At 52.9% G+C, this 22,529-nt stretch overlaps 10 protein-coding genes across 10 annotated transcripts; 7 read left to right on the plus strand and 3 right to left on the minus strand.

Annotated features, from left to right (window-relative positions):
- Nucleotides 1–53: 53 nt before the first annotated feature.
- Nucleotides 54–1,688, plus strand: Z517_08774 (uncharacterized protein; the record flags this gene model as incomplete). The annotated part of the gene is made up of 1 exon (XM_013427289.1): nt 54–1,688. The coding sequence occupies one exon, from the start codon at nt 54–56 to the stop codon at nt 1,686–1,688; it is 1,635 nt and encodes a 544-aa protein (XP_013282743.1).
- Nucleotides 1,689–2,088: 400 nt separating this feature from the next.
- Z517_08775 (uncharacterized protein) lies at nt 2,089–2,922 on the plus strand (the record flags this gene model as incomplete). The annotated part of the gene is made up of 1 exon (XM_013427290.1): nt 2,089–2,922. The coding sequence occupies one exon, from the start codon at nt 2,089–2,091 to the stop codon at nt 2,920–2,922; it is 834 nt and encodes a 277-aa protein (XP_013282744.1).
- A 517-nt stretch (nt 2,923–3,439) lies between these two features.
- On the plus strand, nt 3,440–7,009 carry Z517_08776 (uncharacterized protein; the record flags this gene model as incomplete). Its single annotated transcript, XM_013427291.1, has 4 exons — nt 3,440–3,520; nt 3,585–3,802; nt 3,872–4,242; nt 4,314–7,009. The coding sequence occupies 4 exons, from the start codon at nt 3,440–3,442 to the stop codon at nt 7,007–7,009; spliced, it is 3,366 nt and encodes a 1,121-aa protein (XP_013282745.1).
- A 677-nt stretch (nt 7,010–7,686) lies between these two features.
- On the plus strand, nt 7,687–8,073 carry Z517_08777 (uncharacterized protein; the record flags this gene model as incomplete). Its single annotated transcript, XM_013427292.1, has 1 exon — nt 7,687–8,073. One exon carries the CDS (start codon nt 7,687–7,689, stop codon nt 8,071–8,073), a length of 387 nt encoding a protein of 128 aa, XP_013282746.1.
- Nucleotides 8,074–8,698: 625 nt separating this feature from the next.
- On the plus strand, nt 8,699–9,937 carry Z517_08778 (uncharacterized protein; the record flags this gene model as incomplete). The annotated part of the gene is made up of 1 exon (XM_013427293.1): nt 8,699–9,937. One exon carries the CDS (start codon nt 8,699–8,701, stop codon nt 9,935–9,937), a length of 1,239 nt encoding a protein of 412 aa, XP_013282747.1.
- A 1,003-nt stretch (nt 9,938–10,940) lies between these two features.
- Z517_08779 (uncharacterized protein) lies at nt 10,941–11,729 on the minus strand (the record flags this gene model as incomplete). The annotated part of the gene is made up of 2 exons (XM_013427294.1): nt 10,941–11,591; nt 11,691–11,729. The coding sequence occupies 2 exons, from the start codon at nt 11,727–11,729 to the stop codon at nt 10,941–10,943; spliced, it is 690 nt and encodes a 229-aa protein (XP_013282748.1).
- A 2,000-nt stretch (nt 11,730–13,729) lies between these two features.
- On the plus strand, nt 13,730–15,804 carry Z517_08780 (uncharacterized protein; the record flags this gene model as incomplete). The annotated part of the gene is made up of 4 exons (XM_013427295.1): nt 13,730–14,042; nt 14,089–14,585; nt 14,634–14,933; nt 14,986–15,804. 4 exons carry the CDS (start codon nt 13,730–13,732, stop codon nt 15,802–15,804), a joined length of 1,929 nt encoding a protein of 642 aa, XP_013282749.1.
- A 624-nt stretch (nt 15,805–16,428) lies between these two features.
- Nucleotides 16,429–17,382, minus strand: Z517_08781 (uncharacterized protein; the record flags this gene model as incomplete). The annotated part of the gene is made up of 1 exon (XM_013427296.1): nt 16,429–17,382. One exon carries the CDS (start codon nt 17,380–17,382, stop codon nt 16,429–16,431), a length of 954 nt encoding a protein of 317 aa, XP_013282750.1.
- A 351-nt stretch (nt 17,383–17,733) lies between these two features.
- Z517_08782 (uncharacterized protein) lies at nt 17,734–19,218 on the plus strand (the record flags this gene model as incomplete). Its single annotated transcript, XM_013427297.1, has 1 exon — nt 17,734–19,218. One exon carries the CDS (start codon nt 17,734–17,736, stop codon nt 19,216–19,218), a length of 1,485 nt encoding a protein of 494 aa, XP_013282751.1.
- A 324-nt stretch (nt 19,219–19,542) lies between these two features.
- On the minus strand, nt 19,543–22,311 carry Z517_08783 (uncharacterized protein; the record flags this gene model as incomplete). Its single annotated transcript, XM_013427298.1, has 1 exon — nt 19,543–22,311. The coding sequence occupies one exon, from the start codon at nt 22,309–22,311 to the stop codon at nt 19,543–19,545; it is 2,769 nt and encodes a 922-aa protein (XP_013282752.1).
- Between the last annotated feature and the right edge of the window lie 218 nt (nt 22,312–22,529).

Here is a 22,529-nt window from a genome sequence, read left to right on the forward strand (position 1 = left end):
CGACAAGACCATTACAGCGTTTTAGATTGCGCCCAGCCCATACTCCGAGACAAATGGGTAGAGGAAGACCATCGTCCGAGCGTACCGAGGACGAGAAGCTGGCTATCCGACGGGAAAAAGTCAGGTTGAATGTCCAAGCACACAGAGAGCGCCAGAAGTTGAAGAAGAAGCTCGAAGCGCTTAATGCTCCGTACCAACCTCCAAAGCTCCGATGGGTTCAGGAGACGAAATGGCAATCCAAGAAGACAAGAGACTCTGACGATCAGAAGCAAGTATCGAAACCGGCAGTACCACGCTGTGACGGGCATCCAACATTGGAGGGCAGTCTATCAATTCCCCCGAGTTCTGAGAAACAATACACTCTTGGCCTCCTGGCCTTGTTCCGATCACGCCTATTGCCAGAACGTGTGACACTACGATGTTCAGGACCTTCCGAACAGCGGTTGACGACACCATGCGCCCCTTGGGTGGTGAGAGGCTATGAATTAGCTACTATCAACGAGAATCCTCTCCTGACTGGTATGCTTCGTGCGCTGGGGCTCGCTTTGCTTGCAGGTGAGCACCAGCGAGAGGACATCCAGCAAGTTGCGCAACGCATTTATCAGACGACTCTCCCGGGAGTCAGTCGGCAGCTGGGACTTTTGATGGACGACTACAGGCACCGCTCCAACGACTACCCGGCACTGATGCTGTCATGCCATGCAGCTGCTATGTTCGAATTAAGCGCCAGCGGGTCGCTGCATGCCATCTCCCGTCATGTGCGTGGCCTAGGCTGCTTGCTGGTCCATCACTTTCTGGCGTCGAAATCGATGCCGGAAGAGATGTTCGATCTGTTGGAGGAATACCGACTGTTCGAAATTGTGTTTTGCCTCATCAACCGCCAACAATCAGTGCTCACCGGAACAACGCTGGGCAGGGAAGCCAGCTACTCCAACAGCTCAGACTTTGGGGATTGCCATATCAGCTCGTTCAGTAGATTGGTTGATCTCACCGGCAATATCCCTCCGATCATGATTTACGTCGATAAGCTGAAAAGCAGGACTGGGCCAGGAGAACGAGAACTTGATCGGCTACACGAGTTTCTAAAGACCCTGTCTGACACTACGACTGAATTCCAAACTTGGTCTGAAGACTTCCTTGCCAATGATGCCCGCTCAGTCGCCGAGTCAGCAGCGTACATTTCTGGGGATGGCGATCTCACATTTCCCAATCTTGAAGTAGTGGTGGCCTGGACCTACTATCTTTCGTTCAAAATACACACTATCGACACATATATCTCTGTGATCGAACTTGTCATTCTGATCCAAGAATCCCTGACAAATATCGAGTTTGCCGTGGACAGCCCGGACACACATGACGCCCAGTCCTGCAATATGAACGAAAAGATAGGACTGCTACGCTCGAAACTGGTCGATTCGACGAAGCTTCTTCTTCGGTCATTGCCATACTTCTCAGAAAGCGGCTTAGGGCATATTGGACGCTCGCTAGTCGCATTTCCCTTGGAAACGGCCAAACGTGCTCTCACCCAAGAGTTTGAACGACGATCTGGCTTGAAGTTGCCGGCAAGTGATATTGTTCTCTTGAACCTCTCCGACAACTGGGCCGAGGACATCATAGATGGCCTCGCAGTCTGCAAGCAAATTGCCACCAACGCGATTGCATCGGGATGCGCATTGTTTTCTGGGTAGCCGCATCGACCTAGTGGACGTTACACAAAGGTCTTAGACCATGCTCTACACATCACACGCAAGCGAGGTGACTTGAGCTGCAGCTGTCACTACTTCTTGCCAATCTTCGTGATGGAAGACGAGGCAAGGGATGTGGTGACTCCAGCCCAAGATCGCCGCCTGAAGTTAAAGGTCGGTGAGATCAGTGATGATAAAGATCTTGCTTGAGGCTCGGGCTGGAAATGGATCTCACAGCCTCACAGGAGAAAAATTATCACTCCCCGAGTTCCACAACGACGGACATTGGGCCGTGACATACGGGCTCGTGGACGAGATATAAGTTTTCCATCTGGCCTTCTGCTTAGCTTGACCGTTTTCCTGCCCTCATATTCTCGACTCAGTTACCATACTGTACTCAACCATGAATCTTGAAGGGCGCACCATCAACTCATCCTATAGTTACTTGGTCAACAATGGCGAAATCCCCGCTGGTACATTTCATTGCCAACATATCATCGCAGCCTATTTAGACGAGCATTTCTCCAACAGCATGGGCTTCTATAAGTCTTTCCAACAATGTCCAGGCGTCCGGGAATTCGCCCCCCATCTCGGCAACGAACACGGTCAAGGACGGGTCGAGTTGGATTTGGCGGGTGATGTGCGGCTAGCTCTGGACGACGTCGTGTATGGCCCTCGGTTTCCTCGGGTGCCGGTGGCGTACGACAGACTCTTTCTCAGTCTACCCAAATTGTTAGACAGCGGATGCACACTGGAGATCGATACTTATGACCACTGGGTCATACGGCGCAACGGAAACTTACTGGTCTTCGGCCTCAGGACTCCGTCCCTCCCAGACCCAGAAATGCGCGTTGTGGTCGGGCCATATGTTCGAGGAGCGCAGAATCTGGGAGGTCCTCAGTCTCTGCAGAATGCAATCGCGAAAGAATCTCCACGAGCCGAAGAGAGACCGCCTCCTGCCGAACTGCAAGCCGCTATCATGAGGGCAGCCGCACGGGATATGGAGAAACCGGCCGGATCGCTGCTAGTCCCAGCTCCCAGAGTGACTACGCCAGTAGAGAACAAACCGATGAAGCCCTTGTTGGATGTGGTCAGCAAGGCAAACCACAAACCGGCGAACAATGGCTCTCGACCAACGCGAGGCAGTGTGTCAGCGAAGCCAAGGGACGCTGCACGTAAGCACTGGGGGAGGCTGTCCTATCGGGCATTACCACGAGCAAGCAGGGATACGAAGTAAACATGTTGGGGAATTGTTTCTCAAGGTCATCAATGTGGCAGGGCCTGAACAGATACGATCTGTATAGGTATCATAGTGGGTGGCTGATGCTTTGGTCAGACATTATTCGCACTGGAGGTTCCAATCGAAAGGCTGGATTGAACTCGAGACAATTTCTTCCCATCAAATTGATTGTATTTGTTTGTAACCTGGTACTGTGATAGAAATTCGTATGAGTCTCGGCGTCCGTACAAATGGCGCGTAAAAAGCTTATCGAGTGGCGAGGCTCGTTAGTCATGATTGTCCTCATCGTCTTCAGTCCTTCGTCTTCAATCCCAACCACAACACCAACGGCACAAACCAACCTCACTCGAGGCTGTTGCTATTCTACTTCCTCTGACAGTGAGAAATCACTCTTTTACATATTTCATGTGGTGGGGTTGAGGCTTTCCCGCTTTCTTTCCGATCACCTCTGCGGAATTGAACCCGAGTGCGCCAATCGGGTTGTCTATGGCGCTGTTGGCCTGTGCCTCGAACAATGCGACCATCTGGAAATAATGGCGGCGGCAGTGACGAGGATGTACTGCCATATGAAAGGAATGCCGGGCTGATCATGGCCGTACGTTGACCAGGATTCCTCGCGGGTTAACAAGGACATCCAAACACTGACTGAAAGCGCAAAGACCAACAATGCAACCACAGCCTTCAAAGCCAGCACCGAGCGCCTGTATTTATCCAAGCCGCATTTCCACAAGTTCTTCGCAAAAAAGGTCAAACGGGCGTCCGCAGCCGTCCATCGTGGCTACTGGCTTCGGATGCGCGCAATCAAATGGGTGATTCAGCAATTCCTCGAGAGACCCTCGGACCAGAACAAGGTCGTCATCAACTTCGGCGCTGGATAGTGAGTCGAGATTCCTTTGCCCGTGGCTCCTTTCCGTAAGATTTGAGAGGACTGCGCCAACTCGTTCAGTGACTCTTTACCCTTCCGATGGTTGTCCCAGGAGGCCGGGCTTTGTTCCGGGGCCAAATTCATCGACGTCGACTATGACCTGGTGATGGAGACCAAAAGAGACATTATCATGAGCACACCGGAGCTGAGAGACTTGCTACATTTCTCCGCCCTATCCTCTCTAGGCAGCGACCCTTGCGTGCTGGTCGACAGTGAAGAATATGCCGCCATCGGCTGCGACATGCGCAATCTTCAGAGGCTGGAAAGACTGCTCAAGTCTGTTATCAATCTGGATGAGTGTTCCGTCCTTTGTATCGCCGAAGATTCCACCTCATTCATGCCCGTAAGTGCTGCCGACACACTCATCTCGTGGTGCGCAAGACTATCAAAGGGTGAGTTCGTGTTCCGAACTTTCTGCAGACGACTGGCACATCGGTTTCCCTGACTGCTCATTACCATTTAGATGTCACCTTCTGCCTCTTGGAGCCTTGTAGCCCGGATCAGCCAGACAACCCGTTTACCAGGAAAATGACTGACCACTATACTGGCCTGGGCACGCCCTTGAAATCCATCTTCCAATACCCAGATGATCGCTCTCAGATACAGCGCTTTAGCAACGCAAGCTTCACGCAGATCGATTACCAGTCGCTATGGGAGTTTTGGGCCGACCCTCGTTTTCTTTCTCCGTCGCAACGCATGGAGCTGGACCATGTTGAGCCTTTCGACGACTGGGAAGAATTTGCTCTCTGGGCGAGCCACTATTGCCTGGTGATTGCACAAAACGGTGGTCATCCCGTCCTTCCAGGAAAGCTCATCAAGTCTCGTGCCAATTCAGTCTCCAGCGAAGCGTCTGATATCTCGGCGAGGACATCGTCGCCCTGCAACCCCGACTCTGAACACTTTGCTTACCGCTATTATAACGATCCAGGCGAGCTCTGCCAGCGTCACCACGGATCAGCGTACCCGATCCCCGATCAAGACGCTGTCGCCATCTTTGGTGGTGCTGGGTCAAAGTCATGCCTTTCTACAAGCGCCGTCTGCCGGCCACGTCATCTCAATGACGAGACCCCTATAGTTCTGCCCCCCGAAGTCGGTGCTCGATGCTGTCATGTCATAACAGCCCTGAATAATGGAGACAACATTCTGGTAGGTGGACGGCTCTCGCCGACTCAACCTCTAAAAGACTGTTGGTTACAGAAAGGGAACATCTGGTATCGTATCCACGATCTGCCTGAAGGCCGGTATCGACACCGACTAGCACCTGTGACCTTGCCCGACAACGTTTTTGGCGCCATCTGCTTCGGAGGCAAGGTCAACCCGACCAAAGTGGCCACCGACGTGCTATTGTGGGAGCCAAACAAGGGCTGGCGTGAACTGCGCTTGTTCGGAAAGGAGCCCAAACCCAGATTTGGGCCGAATTTCATCTGTCTGGGCTTCAATCATGGCCTCTTGTTTGGAGGCATGAGGCAAGACGGGGTCATTTGCCAGGGCATCTGGCGCTGGCGCCTCGTGATCCGCGATAATACCGTGCAAGCACTGAGGTTTCGCCCTTCACACGGATTGGACACCAGCATTGGGTCATACCAACACTTTGCGCGATTTGGTGCATCTTACGGTTTTGTACAAGACTACCTACTCATCATTGGCGGTATCGGGCGATTGGGATGCATACCCAAAACGTACGAGATCTTGTCTCTGGACGGGTCGTTTTCGACATGGCACGATGAGAGCAAGGAACCGAGCTTCCGGGTGTCGGCCGTGGAGGCAATGTGCTCGCAGGACTGTCCACGACCCTTCCTCGTTGGCCATTCCACACTTCGAACGCGGACAGGAATGTATGTGATTCTGGGTGGAGGCGCCGACTGCTTCAACTATGGCGAGTACTTCAACAAAGGAATTTGGGTGCTCTACGAGAAAGAAGCCGGACTTGCCGCTGACTGGGTTATTGTTCCCAGCAAGGCTTCCAGATATCCTCCAGCGAACTCCGACTCGAGCTTCACGGCAGTGGACAGGCGACCCGAGGGCGTTCTAATCGCCCCGGCCGTGCTGACCGGTCCTGAAGACTTCCATGCTGCGGTGCGTGTGTCTCGACCTCTGCACATGAGTGGACTCGAACTGGGTGCGTGCGGGTTGCAGTCAGTCGACTTTCTCAAAGCAGCACTCCTCCAGAATAGTATGAGCGAGGAAATGAGCTCTGCACTGGAAAATCCGACACATGCACATATGTCACTAGTCGAGATCTTGGACGCGCTGGGCATGGCATCAACGACCTTTGACATTCGCTGTCCAGGCGCCAAACTCAAAGGCAGCAATCCCGTTTGTCCAACAAAAGTCCAGTCAGATATTGACGAGGAGTTCCAGATTCCCACGCAGCTAAGCAGTGTCAGCTCTCTTCTGCACTCGGTCCGATTGGTGATATCAAAGAAGATCTCCACCAAGCTCCAGTACAATGCGACGGGAAATATCGTGTTTCAGGTCCACGGCGCCCGAAAACTGCTCCTTTTCCCGCCCGGCGACCAAAGCAAACTCGAATTCCCACCTGGAGCAAACACGAGCAATCTGGATATCTTCTGTGATAAGACACCGTTACACGAACACATTTTCTATGCACCGTCAGGTACAAGTCCCCACATCGCCATACTGAAACCGGGGGATGCCTTGTTCATCCCACCTTTCTGGTCTGTGGCCAGTGTGACATTTGTCGATAGCAGCAATGACAAAGACCGTCTGGGCAATGGCGCCTCATCGCCGAGCATCCCGAGCGAGAAGTCATCCCACCTCAGTAGAAACGGCTCCATCTCGGGCAGTGAGTGTGTGTCGGATTGCAAAGAGACGCCACGTATGCAGGATGACTGGGTCGACGTCACAGTCAATCTCTCGTTCCGCAACTTACCACATCATCTGTTTTGTGCCAGCTTTTCTCACGACTCCCACAATGATTTGGTAGCCTACAAAGAGGGACGACGAGACCTTGAGAGTGTTGTGAAAAGGTTCACGTCCAATGTTTGCCATTCCACTCCACGGCAGAACGGGCAGACTGCTCCCACAAAGTCTGTCGTCGGCTCAGACCTCATGCTAACAAACATCCCCAAGGACGTGGCGAAGGCTTATCTGCAAAGACTAGGCAAAGAGCTGCTAATGATGGCTGACGAGTTGTGAAGTTTGCTTCGTCCTGTCCGCCACTTTATAAGTGATGGTGCAAGGTGTGATCTGGCTCTGCTTTTGGGGCCGCAGATGAAGGCTGAATTTCAGACATGATGAGGCAGCAGGACGATGATAGCGGATCTCCCATACGATGCTCCATCCTGAATTAAAAGGAGACGAGCCCAATCACTACACAATCGAGACTATTCGTGACGGCCAAACCAAAACTGGTTCATGTGGCTGTCCGCTCCTCTTTGTTGATGCTAAACAGGTACTGTTATTCTCGGCGCTACAAGGTTGTGCTGGTGTCACTCGCACGAATGTTGACCACAGTCCCAAGACAAAAGAGACATGGTGTTGTTCACAACTGGCCAAACGAAACCACCTGCAACAGTTTCGAAGTCTGGCTTTGTTTGCCAATCCGTCCGGATTTTCATTGTCACAACTCAGCATTCTGAGGGACAATGAAGCACCAGATCTATCCCTTCACTGCATGTCCATATATCAATCTACCCAAGGAACATTCCGGACCTTCCACCAGATTCATCCATCCGGAGCACTCGCTTCTACTAGACCGTTCAACCCGATCCAACACGAGCCAGAACAACCTCCAAGACCAACCCATACATCTCTTTATTCCGACGAACACTACCCCAGTGTTGAGTCTTGAAAGTCACCACTATCGATACACAATGCCTCCCGCAACCCAAGAAAGATGGATGGTCTGGAACGACAGCCCACACCACTACTGCCACGACCGGAGTCTCTTCTTCAACCTCAACAAGGACCCCACAGCCGACCAGAGCAAGGACTTTGTGGTGCTGGGAAAGGGAGACGTGGTGATTCCCATAGCGGGATGCGAGAAACTCACGGCGATTCGCCTCCAAAACGTGTTGTACTACAAGACCGACAAGCCGCGGAACATCATCAACCTGAAGGCCTTGCAGCGCGATTATCCCAAGTTGGTGCTGAGTCGGACCGTCAAGATTGGCGTCTACGGCACGGCGATCGAGCATGCCGATGTCCCGGGCAAGGCGTTGCTTGTTGTTGACGAGTACGACGAAGCTGCGAAGCGTTAGTTGGGTGTGTTTTTCTGGGGAGGTATCTGTCGGGGAGTCTACCATCAGTGAATCTCAGGATTTACGAACATATTGATGGCCTGAAGGTGAGTTGGACATAATCACACAAGTGAACTCTGCTGATGGTTCCTAGCAGTGGTAACGACAATCATGCTTTATTTGTCAACCTCACTTATCACCTGCTCGCCGTTCGCCGTGGACATGAGTACAAGTGGGTAAATGAGCAATGAACAAGTTACAGACGGTGCCAGGCCACTATTAGATGAGCAATGCCAGCACTACGGTGCTACGGCACTGCACCATTGTCCACTTTCCATTATCCTTTGCACGTTCGATCATCACTCTCTTGACAGAGCAAACATTTCACAATCGAATGGGCCTGAGTGAGCAGATTCTCGAAGCGTCGTCTTTGACATGCTTTACCCATCTTTCCCCATCTTCTCTCTTTTGTCAATATTCCCCATTTGTCCATCTATTCTATGCTTTCCTGGTATCATATTCATGCCGAAACCCCCCCTCCGTACTATTTACTTACAAACCTCCATCATCGCGCTTTGCTACATCTCCAGATCCAAATTACCGTCACACACGGGTATTATCGACCATAAATACCGACCACTCGACCATGCCTCGTCTGGGTGGTCGGGATTTGATCCCGCTTTCGCCCACGGGCTGGGTCTACGGTGGCGGTGGCGGCGGCGGCGGCGTCTACTATGGGGACGAGGACGACGGCTACGATAGCGGTGATGATATTCTCTCCCCACTCCCTCCACGACGGCCTCCAGGCGTGACGATCCCGCGACAACCTGTCCGTAGCACCGCGCGAGACATACCCCTGCCGGACTCGTACCCGTATCCGCCAACACCGTACCCTTTACCGACGAGGTTCCCCGAACCGCCGCGCGGATCGGCCCAGCATAAACAGAGCATGAAGTTCACGCCGTGGGTCCTCAATCTGACCTCGGAGACGCACAAATGCGCGGATCTGAATCTCTTCCGGCTGCCGCGGCCGGTGACCCGGGAAGAAGCATCGCGAGGTAGTCAACGCCAGCAAGATCCGCAGAGCGGGCGGCAAAGAGGCACGGTGGTGCTTCCCATCCTCCCGGGCCCAAAGCGCCGGATCGAATTCGACGTCAGCGTCATGACCCTCTCCAACGTCCTGTACACGCCCGGGGCGAGGTTTTCGGAACTGAGCTGGAAAGTGCTCGAGCGGCAGGGCTTCACCCGCCACGTGCTGCACCACGACCACATGCACGACGTGACACAGCTGTCACCACCGACACCACAACCAAGACTACCGCCACCGCGACACGGCCACGGCCACGGCCAGCGAACACGACCGCCGCACCACCGCCCCGTGACAGCCGTCGAAATCGGCTGGCGGGGCATCCGCCGTGTCGAACCGTCGCGACCGCCACCATCGCGGACAGGATACCCAGACCCACGCGGCGCCCCGGACCTCGGGCAGCCCAACGCATACGGCCGCTGCGGCCCCTCGGCCAAGGAGTCCAGCGTGATCCGGCACCGCGGCGTGCCCGGCGTCGACGTCCTGTGGGTCGGGTACGACCGGACCGTGGACCCGCGGCACCTGCACGTGCACATGACGGGCGCGGACATGGTGGATGTGCGCCTGTGGAGCTGGGGCGTCGAGACGGGCGTCGTGGGCAAGAGCGCCGTGTTTGGTGGGTGGGTCGGGTGGATTGGGCCCAGGGGCAGCGCCGCTGGTGAAGATGGACGGGGAGGGCTTGGGAATCGCGAACGAGATCAGGAGGGCGAGGGCGAGGGCCAGGGCGACGATGAGGACCTGTTCCGCAAGATCGTCCAGGGCGGGCTGAGGGCGGGGGAGGAGTTGGGTGTTGTATGATATGATATGACACAGACACAGTACAGCGCACTAGTGCAACTAGCCCGCAGCACAGCCTGATGGGTAGACCGTCTGTCTACCCAAGGGGATGGGAGAAGAATCGAAAGATAAAAATCATGATTGGTCTATTGACTGATTTGCACGGATCTATGGTTCGATCTGTCGGGATGAACAACCCAATACTAACCATGGTCCTGTCGCCAGCTATGTCTATGTATCTTATGTACTCGGTATGTGTTTCTCGCAGACTACTAAATTACTAGAGCCAGCAAGACAGAGAGACAGACAGACAGACAGATAGTCCGGCTGCCACTCAAATAAGGCTCGTCACTGTCGCTCCCCTACCAACCCAATCCCCGGACTCTGACGAGTCACATCGCCAAAGTCGTCGCTGGAGTCGGAGCACACACACAGCCATCCCGCTAACTGAGTCCAACTCCATATTTGTTGCCGGTTGCAGAGGGCAGAGAGCCCAGACAACGATGCCGGCTCGGTGCGGACGAGGCCATCGACTTCGTGTCTGTGGAAATCTTCCCACTCTCGACGGGTTGCGGGCCGTATGGTGCGGAGAATCTGGACCAGATCGAGAGATATTCCTGGCGCAGGGGGGCCCAGACGAAGATCCAAAGAAAACCCTGCCTAAGTAGCCGCACGGGAGACCCAGGTGACAGGGACAAAGCAAGGGGCCTGACTCACAGAACGACATCCGCAAACAAGAGGGTATCAAATAATTCCTACTTCACGAAGCACCGTCACCCGTCACACAGCTGTTTGATACCCTCAACCAGTGAGTAAGGTTGAATACCCTGCTGGACGGCCAAAGCGCAGTTGTAAAGAGAGCAATAGCCAAGAGCGCATGTGTGGTCAAGAAGATGCATAGATTTTGGGGTCACCCAGGAGAAAACCGTAGTTGCCTCCATCGAACCAATTCCCGACCAACAGAATGGTGTACAGGGTGTCGGTAATGTACATGCGTTTGAGATGATTTGATGATGTACAGGGATTATGCCTCGTTGGCCATTCTCTCGGCAGCTTCCCGTGCTCTTTTCAAGTCCTCCTTTTGTTTCCTGATGGCGTCCATGCCAGCCTTGACCCGCTGCCGGTCCTCTTCTGCCCGTGCAAAAAATTCCTTTAGTCTTTCCATTTGCTCGGTTTCCTCAGGATTCTCGGGGTAGTCCTCGCATCTTGTGGTGTTCTGGAACCATTTCCATATGCTCCCTGGTTGGTGTGGCCCTAAACGCAGTTCCACAGTTCTGGTGAATGTCGACGTCGGAGTAGGGTTCGATGACGAAGATGGTGATGCGCTGGAGGTTGTCTGGTCGGAACCTTGCGACTTGGTCTCTATTTCGGTCCACGTTTCTCGATACTCGCCGTCGTTGCTTGTTTCTAAAGACGTCTTTTCTAGCTCCCTCAGGGCTTGCTGGTCGGCACTCTCAAACGTCAATTGTAGTCGCCGGGGCCCCTGTTCTACTCTGATCGGTAGACCGGGGTTGTGGTATTTCAATCGTGGTAGGTGATCTTTCTGAAATATTCTCGCAGGTCTCGTGCTCTTGTTCCACTGCTTTCGGTCATATTGCAGGCTTAACCGCGTCAATTGGGGAGAAGGTGGAGGAGGCAGGATAGCTGCGCCTTCGCCATGGCGGATTTTGAAAAGCTGCGGAAATGAGCACACGTTCGGTCCGCCGAATATCTCGAATACTCACTTTCTAAAACACCATCAGTAAATCTTATACAGGACAGAGAAAGGACTCACAGGTTGAAGACCGCGCATGCGCTTCAGGACATGCACCATTTTCGCGACCGTCGTAGCTCCCAATCAACCTTGTGGCCAGGTGCAGACGACGGAACAAGGGTAGGATATGTACAAACAAAGCAAGTTCCGCGGTCAGCTTAGAAAATTTAGCCACTGGTTGAACTTCAATGCACTGTTCACTTGCTGCACATGCACATATGGAACAAAAGTGTCAAACTCAGAGCCTGTCCTGATACAAACGCGCCGAGACAAGGCTGCGGCTCGGCGTGTTTGCCACCAGGCGGGTCTGCTGGTATCTGAACTCTATTCGGACAAGGCTCTCCCAAAAAGGGGTGGTTTGTTTGCCCAGCGAGGTTTTGATGATGTGAAGGATGATAAAAGGCTGTCAGCCTACAAAGGGCTCAACAAAGGCATGTGCTTCCGATTTTAGTGTGTCTTTGCAGGTAAGCAAGAGGAAGGCATGACTATGCGAACAAAAGGTGGCCCTCGGGACACAGCGAGACAATACCAGTGACATGCATCTTGTGATATGTACCAGGATCAACAGATCCACAGAACCCTGAGCCTCTTTATGGTACATTGCAGCTTCTGAGCTCTACAGAAATGAAGATATGGAATATTGTTTGAGCGAGAGCTGGAGATTTTGAGTAGTGTTAACTGTTACCCATAAAAGTCCTTATCTCCCCCAAGAGTCTTCCAACACGATCTCTAACCTTGATCCTGAACGTTGTGTCAAAACATCCCCTGTAGGCAGCACGATGGTGCGACATCACGTATTGCTAGTTTTGCAGATCGTGGTGCCATGTAGTGGCCAGGCTTGTGATGGAGTACATTGTAATGTAATCGTTCTCGAAGGTCCGGTCTGGTAGAGAGGAAATGGACCGGTATACTTGGACGATGACTCTGTTAAGGTCAGTATTGTAGTGATTGAGCTATTCTATCTCAACTTATAGTGCCAACGCGTTGACTGTTAAAGTTAAATGTGCTCTTGTCTTGTTGTGGTGAAGTAGCATATTCCCAACCCAGAAGACATTTCGCGGTGCTTCTTTGTGAACGAGGTCCGGACAGGTTGAGCTCCTCTGTGTTGGCAGATGCACATCGGTTCCTGATCAGGCAAATGGCGAAAGTTCTGGTGCAGGGCTTTGTTCGTGCATTTTTGATAGAACAACGGTTGTGGCGTGACTGTGGGAAAGGGACGCCGTAGATAATGAACTGATGTCTTGGATGTCAGCACTGGTCATTGTCTGAGAACGTAGACGCAGAAGTGCAAGGTGTAGTGGTCGTGGAAAGGAGCAGATAGAGTCAGGAGGTTTATGGGAGCCCAATGGTAGAGGTAGAGGAACATGTTCACGAGCTTGGTACAGAGTCGTTCTTGATCTCAACCTCATCTGTAGAGAGACTGGGCCTTGTGACCATCCAGTGACTATGGAGATCGTATGGTGGGCAATCAAGGAGTGAAAAGGACATCACAGTCTGTGAGAAATGCAAATGTCTCTGCAGCGGTTAGTACAATTGCACCAGACGATCCTTTCAGTAGACCTACCAACAAGCAATAGCCAGCGCCCAAGTTTCTCTCCTGTCGACACAGACCACAACCTGTCTGTCTAGAAGACCACAAGGAGAACAGAAAGGCCAAAGCCCAAGCATTGCCTGCGCCCTTTCTCGACAAGTGACAGCGCAGACAGCACAGCGCAGGCAGTCCGGCACCCCTTCCAACTTGGGACTGGCGGCTCTGGGAGGTGAAGACTCTTTCTCTCCTCTCCTCTCTTCTCCCCTTTCTTCTTCATCATCACCCTCATCATCACCCTCCTTCAATCATCCTTCATCAAAGCCACACCATCGCAAGCGTCGTGCATGTCCACCTTTACGCAGGCTTCGTGAAAAGCTATCTCCAGAGATAGCTGTCGCGTTGACCGCGTCGGACAGTGTTGTCGACACTTCACATTCGTTCGTCTTGAACATCATCTTACCCCTTTTACAAGCCTTCTTTACCACAATCCGTCTTAGGACAGTCTTCCAAAGCTTGCGCAGTCTTCACCATGGCTGTGGGTAATCTTGTCCCCGCCGCTGAGGACGACTCGGGCGTTCATCACCAAACCGTCACCTTGCGCCCCAACAAGAAAAAGACCTTCGACAAGCGCAAAGCCCGAGCCCCATACCGCGTTGTGGAGGTTGAGAAGAAAAAGCCGCAGCGTACATCTCTCTTCTCTCTCGTGTTTACCGGACTCAACATCATCAGTATCTCGGCATACCTTTGTGTACTCTTCATCAACATCATCCAGACATGGTGGCGAGGCCAGGGGTTTCATAGGGCTGCTTATCTCTTCGCTCTTGGACAGTTCTATGACAACTGTAAGTGTGGTCCTCTCTCGGTCGACGTCGACTAATCCTGTCATAGTATCGTCGATCTTGGATGGAGCCTGGCGTATCGCGGTCGGCCTCGCCCGTGACTCTAAACCACGACCGACACTTCGCATCCTCGGCAACAATGTCCCAGGAGTTGATGTCCTTGTTGTTTGCTGTGGTGAGCCGGACGATGTCGTCTTGGACACGGTCAAAGCTGTCTGCAAGCTTAACTGGCCACATGACAAACTCAGAGTCATCGTGGCTGATGATGGCAATATGGAAAGCCTTCGCATCCAAGTCGAGAAGCTGCAAGGCAGATATCCACATCTGTATTACCATGCTCGCATGAAGCCCAGCGATGGGAACCATGGATACAAGGCTGGCAATCTCAACCAAACCATCCGCGAATATGTCATCGACCTTCCTGGTGGCCACAATGACTTCATAGCGATTTTCGATGCCGATATGATGCCTGAGCCTCAGTTCCTGCGAGCCCTTATCCCACATGCCCTCAAAAATGAAAAAATTGGGATGGTCACTGCCGCTCAAGTATGTCACTGCATTCTCGTTTGGGGCTCGTCGCGCTGACAGTGATAGCATCACTACAACATTCCCAATGATGATCCGTTGAACCAAGCCAACTCGACTGGAACTGCAGCTGATGATGGGCTCCGAGACTCAGTCAACGTCGCCTGGTGCCCTGGCAGTGGCTTCATCGTTCGTAAGGAAGCTTGGTCTGAGATTGGTGGTTTCCCAGAATTCTCAATCACCGAAGATCTCATCACCAGCTGGTTCCTGCATGGAAAAGCCTGGAGGATAGTCTTGGTTCATGAAGTTTTGCAATGGGGGCTGCAGCCAGATTGCATCCTGACTCACTTGAAGCAGCGCCGACGTTGGGTAAGCGTGAACATGACCTTAGAAAAAAGTGTTGATGACTGACACAGCGCAGTGGACTGGACATATCCGTGACGCTTTCAAACTGGGCTTCACCTTGTGGGACTACCGCCTCAAAGAAGCTACACGGCTTCAACGCATCGCCATGCTGCACCATAGCTGTCGACCTTACTTGATGACATTGACCAAGCTTGCCAACTCTGTTTTCGCATTTGTCTGCCTCTACCGCGGTCGACCTGTCATAGCTACCCCAAGTCAGAATGCACTGTATTGGGCTGTCATGTTCCTTGCAATCGTTCGTATGATGGCGCTGATTGGAGATATAAAGTCGGTCTTTGGCAAATACTACCTGAGTGTGCGTCGTCGTACTGCAACCGGAGTCTGGATGGGTCATCACTTCTCCCGCGATGTTCTTCAAACCTTGCTGCCAAAGCGGCTTGGTGGTCTGCGTCTTGGGTTCGGAGTGAGCGGTGTCGGCGGTACTTCTGTCAAAGAACGAGATATCAACAACCGTCCTCCTCTTGTCAAGAGACTCTGGATGCTCCATCGCCGTGAAGGTATCTTGTGGCATGTGGTCCTCTTTTTCATCATGTCTTATGTGTTCATCTTCAGAATCCAGTCTGAGATCAAGGCATCGGTTATTGACGGCAAATTCATCGCTGACAAGGCCTTTTGGTTTCGCTTCATCGCTTCGGCTGGCTTTCCGGGGCTTGGACTCATCGAGACAATTCCCCTGTACCTCACACCTGTCATTTATGCCATCTGGCCGCCAACGATGCCACAGCGTCGTGACAGCATGAAGTATGACGGCAAGAGCGGACTGTGGAAGCCAATGCCAGAGTACAAGAGCATCAAATGGACATCGGCTAGTTAGTGGCTGGCTGTGCCTCACATCCTCGGTGTTGCTTGGATGGCGACTGTCGTCGTCGTCATGTGGCACATGTGAGGTGGCACGTGTCCAAGGATCGAAAGTCAAAGGATGAGTCGATGGAGAAGTTCGTTGGTACAAAGAGGTTGAGAAGTGAAGGAGGAAACCTAGTGAGTGTGGCATCAACACTTGGCAGCGCAGGGCATTGCTAACCGCGCCTTACAGAATAGAACACAGAGTCATCAGTATCGACACACCTCAGAGACACACCTCAAACAGCGACCGGGACAGAGAAGGATTGATGACACCAAGCAGAGATCGCACACGGGATATAACACAAGAGCTCAAGGACTATCCTGTTTGTTATCACTCGAGCGTCGGTCACCGTGATGTTGAAAGTGAAGGATTCTGCGAGGGGTGCATCGACAGACACACAGATGGCCGGGAGGAGAGCTGTTCCTTGTCCTTCTTTTTTTCTTGTTCCTTTGCTTTGATATCATCAGTCACAACAGCCGAAGACGGCCAGCGCTGGTCCATGTACACCGGCCTCTTCAGGCACATCCCCAAACAGAGACAATAGCTTTAACTTTTAGCATCAATTAGAATCAGCAGGAATCCAAAACGCTGAAATCATGCTTTCCGTGCATTCTCCAGCATCTCCTTTGCTCTCAGCTCCTCGTCAAAGGCATCTGGGTCCTCCATCTCCCTGTCCTTCATCCTCTTTGGCCTCAACCCAAGCTCAGATTGATGGTCCCAGATCCGGTCGTGTCGCTTTGCCCATCTTTCTCTCCTTTTCTGCATCTCAACTTCATCCTTTGGTCGCCATTTACTCTTCAATATTCTCCGGATTGCCTCTGGAGACACCTTGAAATGTTGTGCAAGAAGTGGTGTGGACCATCGCTCTGGATCTTCTTCGTGGAGAGTACGGATCCCATCCATCGCATCCGGCGAGAGTCGCTTCCGCGGGTTCCATCCTTCATCACCAAATTTCTTCGAGAGGCTGACCTTTTGGGTCTGCCAGGGCTCAAGCTTCTTCCGCGGCTTCACGTTCAAGTCTCGCAACTCTAAACGCGGTTTCCTTCTGGGTTTTGAAGATGCACCGATACCCACACCCGCGTCTGTGTCGGCGTGACCCTCGTCAGAAAATTTCGACCACGGACGCCCGTGTCTGTCTCGGAAATGGGCCCTTGAAGATATCACGACCATGCCTTCGTCCTCATATTGTCCCTCTCTATCACTTTTGCGGTCGTACCCTCCAACCGATCTTTGCCCATTGTATTGCGGTACGCTTTTCCCTCTCGTTGATGCCTGGGCACTCGGGCTATTAATGTCTGGCGCGCCTGCGTGTGTCTGGGAGGAATATCTCCGCCGCTTGTGGGTGTTGCAACTTTGGGGTGGAAACGTCCTCAGGGTGGTTGTTATCGCTCGTGTAGTGGGCGTCAACAGAGGTGTGACTGGAACGTGCGGTTTCGGTGGTGGAATGTATGAAACGGTGTGTGCACGGCGAAATGATGGGCGAGAATGTCTCGAGATGGTCTTAACGGTGCACAGCAACCTGGTACTGGTCTGCATATTCACAGACATCATGCCTTCACGGTGATGTCCCAGCCGCGCCAGCTACGTCCCCAAACCCCGAAGTTAATGTTATGGACAGTTTGGTATGAACGGTCGAGAGTCCCTTTGCCGTCCGCGGCGATGAAAGCCTGGGCCAAATTTCCCCAAGATGTCAACATGCTGCATGACTAGAAATGCCGAAGATTAGGCGAGATCTTGACTCGCGATTTGATCATCGGATCATGACTGACATCAAGATTCCGTCCAGGTCTGGCTGGCCCTTGGCCACATACAAACGGTAGACTTTTACGACAAATCGCAAGTATCTTATTTGCCCTCTTGTCGTTTATATGCCGTCTATATCGAAGTTTTCTTTCCAAGATGGCCTGGCCAAATCCATTCCGACGCCGAGATGAAAACACACGCACAGCCTGGGGATATACCTTCCAGATAACACCTAACCATCTAACTCTAGAACAGGCTCATCCTATGAAACACACTTATGATGTTCTTGGAGAAGAGTGCTACGACATTTTGAACCGGTTGAGCAGCAGTCTCCCCAACCAAGCAGATCCGCAGGTGCGAGACGATGCGCAGTCGGAGAGTGTGGAACACCCTTCGCAGCAATCGAGTTCGTCCATGAACGGCTCTGCTGGTACGACTCAACCGCCGACACCGTCTCCGAAACCTAAGCGAGACCTCTATCTACTTCTACGGGACCATCACTCGTCAAATCCCAAACTTCAAGAACTCTGGGACGAGGTCACCACGGTGCCCAGCTGGGTTGATTGGGAGCAGATTTCCCGCGGGCAGGACGTCTTCTACCGCTACGGCGCGGCCACTCTCACGGGGCTGGCGTATCAGTCGCTCCTTGGAGGCATGGGCGCCAACCGGGTGGTCGAAGTCCTCGCCCGCACGGGCGGCTTCTCGGTCAAGGTGGCGCGGCACCGGCTGTTCGAAACGACACAGCACATCCTCGAGTGCACGCGATCTCTCGACAGCATCCAGCCCGGCGGTGCCGGCTTTGCGAGCTCGGTGCGAGTCCGGCTGTTGCACGCCGCGGTGCGGCAGCGGATCATGCAGTTGTGCAAGACGCGGCCGAGCTACTACAGCGTGGAGAAGTACGGGGTCCCGATCAACGACCTCGACTGCATCGCCACGATCGGCACCTTCTCGGCCACCATCATCTACCTCTCGCTGCCTCGGCAGGGCATCTTCCTGCGCCGGCAAGAAGTCGAGGACTACATCGCGCTGTGGCGGCTGATTGCGCACTACGTGGGCACGCCGACCGAGTACTTTGCGACGCCCGAGCGGGCGAAGTGCATGATGGAGAGCCTCCTCATGAACGAGATCAACCCGTCCAACACGAGCCAGGTGCTGGCCAACAACGTGATCCGGTGCCTGGAGAACCAGCCGCCGACGTTCGCGAGCCGCTCCTTCCTCGAAGTCAACGCCCGCTGGCTCAACGGCAACGAGCTCGCCGACGCGCTGGGCCTCGGCCGCCCGGGCCCCTGGTACTGGGCCCTCATGGCCGGCCAGTGCATCTTCTTCGCCTGCCTGTGCTACACGTACCGCGCGATCCCGGCCCTCGACCGCCGCAAGATCGACACCCTGCGCAAGGTCTTCTGGGCCGTCATCGTCGAGGGCAAGTACGGCCTCGCCGGCGACCAGGCCGTCTTCGAGTTCAAATACGTCCCCGAGTTCGGCCTGGGCACCGCCAAGGGCGAGGATGACGAGACGCGCCCCGCCGAGGTCGGCATCGAGCGGAGGAACCTCAATACCCTCCTGGTCGCCACGGGCGTCTTGGTCGGCGCCGCTTGGTTGGGCGTCAAGGTGTCGACGGCGTTGTTGGGCAGGATGTTTTAGAGCAGGGGTTGGGTTCATAGAGCATTTGAGAAGGAAGGAGTTCACGACGCATTTTTGGCATCAACGACTGAGTATAGAGCAATGGCGCTCGAGGCGGCTATATGTTGGATATTTTGTATTTTTGCATATACTTGTACACACTCTCTCTCACACACACACACACATATATATCATATTTATGCCAGGCGTCGTCGTGCTGCGTGGGGTATCATACTCATCAAAGCAAATGCGAAAGCCAGTCAGTCAGTCTCCTATGGCTGAGTCTCCACCTCGTCAGTCTTCCAACAGTCAACATGAGCATGGTCCCTCTATCTATCCCGTCTGCTATTTCGTCCAGTACCCAAACATGTCCAATCTCAACAGGAGATACTCAAACATGTTGACATCTGCGTCGTCGTCATCAGCGTCGGCATCGGCATCGGCGTCGACGTCGGTATCAATGCCAGCAGCGTGTTTTCTTCCGTGCGGTTTTCCAACTGATTGCGCCTGAACACGCAAGGTGTCGATGAATATTGCAACTTTGCTTTCAAAGTCTTTCTGTAGTCGTCTCATCGTTGTCTCATCAGTCGTAGCATAGTCCGTCAATCCGGGATTCTTGCCAACACTTCTGCGCCGTTCGGCTGCGGCGTGAAGTATGACTCCGTAGATGTCTTCCAGTATCTGCCTCGACTTGGCTTGATTTCGTTTCAACAGGAGGGCCGTCAAGATCTTGTTCAACGTTCTCGCGTGCAATGCTCGTAGGTGGTCCAGACTCTTCACCACGAGCAAGGTCTGACCGTAGTCTTTGTTATCGAGGTGTGCCTTGGCGGCCCGAAGCACTGCCTGAAACTTCCTCCAATGCACCTCAATCGCGGTATTGTGGTAGTAATCTGCAATACTTGAGATGAAATGGTGCATCGTAACAACAAACTTGTGATCGGAGAGACTGCTCTTGGGTGTCTTCTCTGGTTGGCGACCAAACCCTTCTCTTAGCATACTTTGTGCTGCGGCTTGTATTCGCAACGTACGCAAGAGATGCTGAAAGATTCGATCATATCTGTCCAGGATCTCTGGCGTGATGACTGCCCCTAGAATTTCATTGGGTGCCGTATATTGAAGTCGAAGGAAGTCAAGTGCGTGAATCGAATCAACGTCTCGACATCTTTCGAGCTCCTCGACCGGCAAATCGCGGATTGCAAAAGACATAGAATCGTCCAAAGCGCGATCTGCTGGACTGAGACTGTCTGAGAGGATGCTCATGAGCACCAATCTCAATTCCGAGCCCGCAGGTGGCCACGTGTCTCGTACATGTAAACGAAGCCCAGTAACGGCACTCGTTCTCCTGTTGCCCTCACCGCTGTTCTGGTCAGGATCAAACAGAGCTATGCTGAGACGAGATGAGAAAAAGGCACTTCCGAGCAGATGGAAATCCTTCTGCAGATTGAGGTGGCCGAGGAGATTGTGTTGTTGGAACAGCAATCGCAGAACAGAATAGGAGAGCAGCCTGTGTTGGGCGGAGACGAGGGGCGTGATCGATAAACTGAGCGAGGTTTGCAAGTCCAGCTGAAGAGGCAAGTTTTCGGGTTCTTGTCCCTCGAGATACATCAAGACTTGATCTTCGAGTTCGTCGTAGTTGCTCTCATTCAAACCATAAATGCTGTCGTCGAAAATGTTGGTTTGTAATCGAAAGGCACTGGTGGTCTCTGCTTGCATGCTGACAGAGTCCTCGAGATCGAAGCTTTCAGAGGCAGGGGTGTCGATGGAACTTGTAGATGTTGAAGATTCCGCGGACGATATCAACGATTTCATAGCCTCTTCGTAGGCGATAGCACGAGCCTGAAGTTCTGAAATAACCAGCAGAGTAAACCCAACCTCGAGTTCCTTTAGTGGTGAAGATTCGGGTACAACAGTGGAAAAGATGGAATCGTCCGCAGAGTGACTGGTCAATATCTCCAGGCTCTTCTGGGCCTCGGATATTGTACGTGCGATCTTTGAATCAACAAGAACTTCCCACACCCTATCATTGACGAGCGAAAGCTCATCGAAAGTGCCTCTGAAATTTCCACGTTGTGTTGAGCTGAGTCCTATCTGTTCGCTCAGAAGGGCCAGGATCGGCCGGCATGTCCGTGAGAGGAGGATTTGCAACAGTCCAGTTGTGCCAGGGTGATCGAGAGGTGGCCCAGCGACTTTTTGCATTAAGCCAAGGATGACCAAGTCTTCCTTTTGATGTGTTTGAATTGCGTCGATACATTGTTTCAGCATGTCAACAACTATCTTGACCTTTCCCATAATGCCTTTGAGTTGGAGTATCGACGCAATGCTTGGTCTCAATTCGACAAGGTGCTTGTGGACAGCATAGAGCATGGACCTGGAGGTAGACAGGAGAGCTATTTGAGCGGAAGAGAGAAGAGCATATTTGTTGTCCAAGGCTTGAAAAGCGCTTGTAAGGAACCTGGTGTCTATCCCAATGGTCGAGAAGGCCTCAGAGCAACTCTGCACTAGAGTCGAACTGTACCCCCGTGCCGACAGAAGTTGCCACCGGGTAACAAATGTACGGTCCTTCTCCTCCCACCTGAACAGAACAGAGTCTCGCCCCATGCACAACTCGAACAAGGCGCTCAAAAGGATGTCCGACTTGATAAATGTTGGGGGACTTTGCCCGTTTGGATCGAGGATGGAGTTGAACACCCCAGGATCCGTCTCGCTGACATATGCTGATGCAGGTTCTTGGTGTCGTTCATCCAGAAATTTGTCCCAACTTATCAGTTGTCCCTCTCTTCTCTTCTGGATATCTGGTAAGATCCAAACGTCAACCCATTCCTCTTGCACGCTGTCGCCGTCCAGGCTCTCGAATTGATCATTCTCGGAGTCGGACGTGACCTCGGACGATGCTGACAGGTCCTGTAGAGACACATCCTCAAAATTCAATTGAAAAACGTCGGTTATGAGCGCGGGGAGAGGTCCTTGTGCCGATTCATCCAATCGAAGGAGTCGGCTTTCCAGGTGGTGCTCGAGCTGGAACGGATCCCAACTTGCGTCGGAAGCGAGGGGTTCAGGTTTGAAGTTCTCTATGTGTCTGACGGAGAATGGGTGCACTGGCTCTGAGGGTGGCATAGTGTCATCCTGAAGAGCATTGTGCGATATTCCTGGTCTCTTTGCGGGTGGTGGACGAGAAAACTACGTGCGGGCATGTCCAACGCGTCGATTCAGTTACGCGTTGGATACATAGTGCGCCGCTTTAACATCCCGCGGAGACAGAAAGGAAGAAATAAAAGCAGCGTGACTCATGGAAGCATCCAAAATGAGACATGACAGTGCAGTTTGGATCTTCT

This window comes from Fonsecaea pedrosoi (assembly GCF_000835455.1).
Source record: "Fonsecaea pedrosoi CBS 271.37 unplaced genomic scaffold supercont1.5, whole genome shotgun sequence".
In the NCBI taxonomy this organism is placed as follows: domain Eukaryota; kingdom Fungi; phylum Ascomycota; class Eurotiomycetes; order Chaetothyriales; family Herpotrichiellaceae; genus Fonsecaea; species Fonsecaea pedrosoi.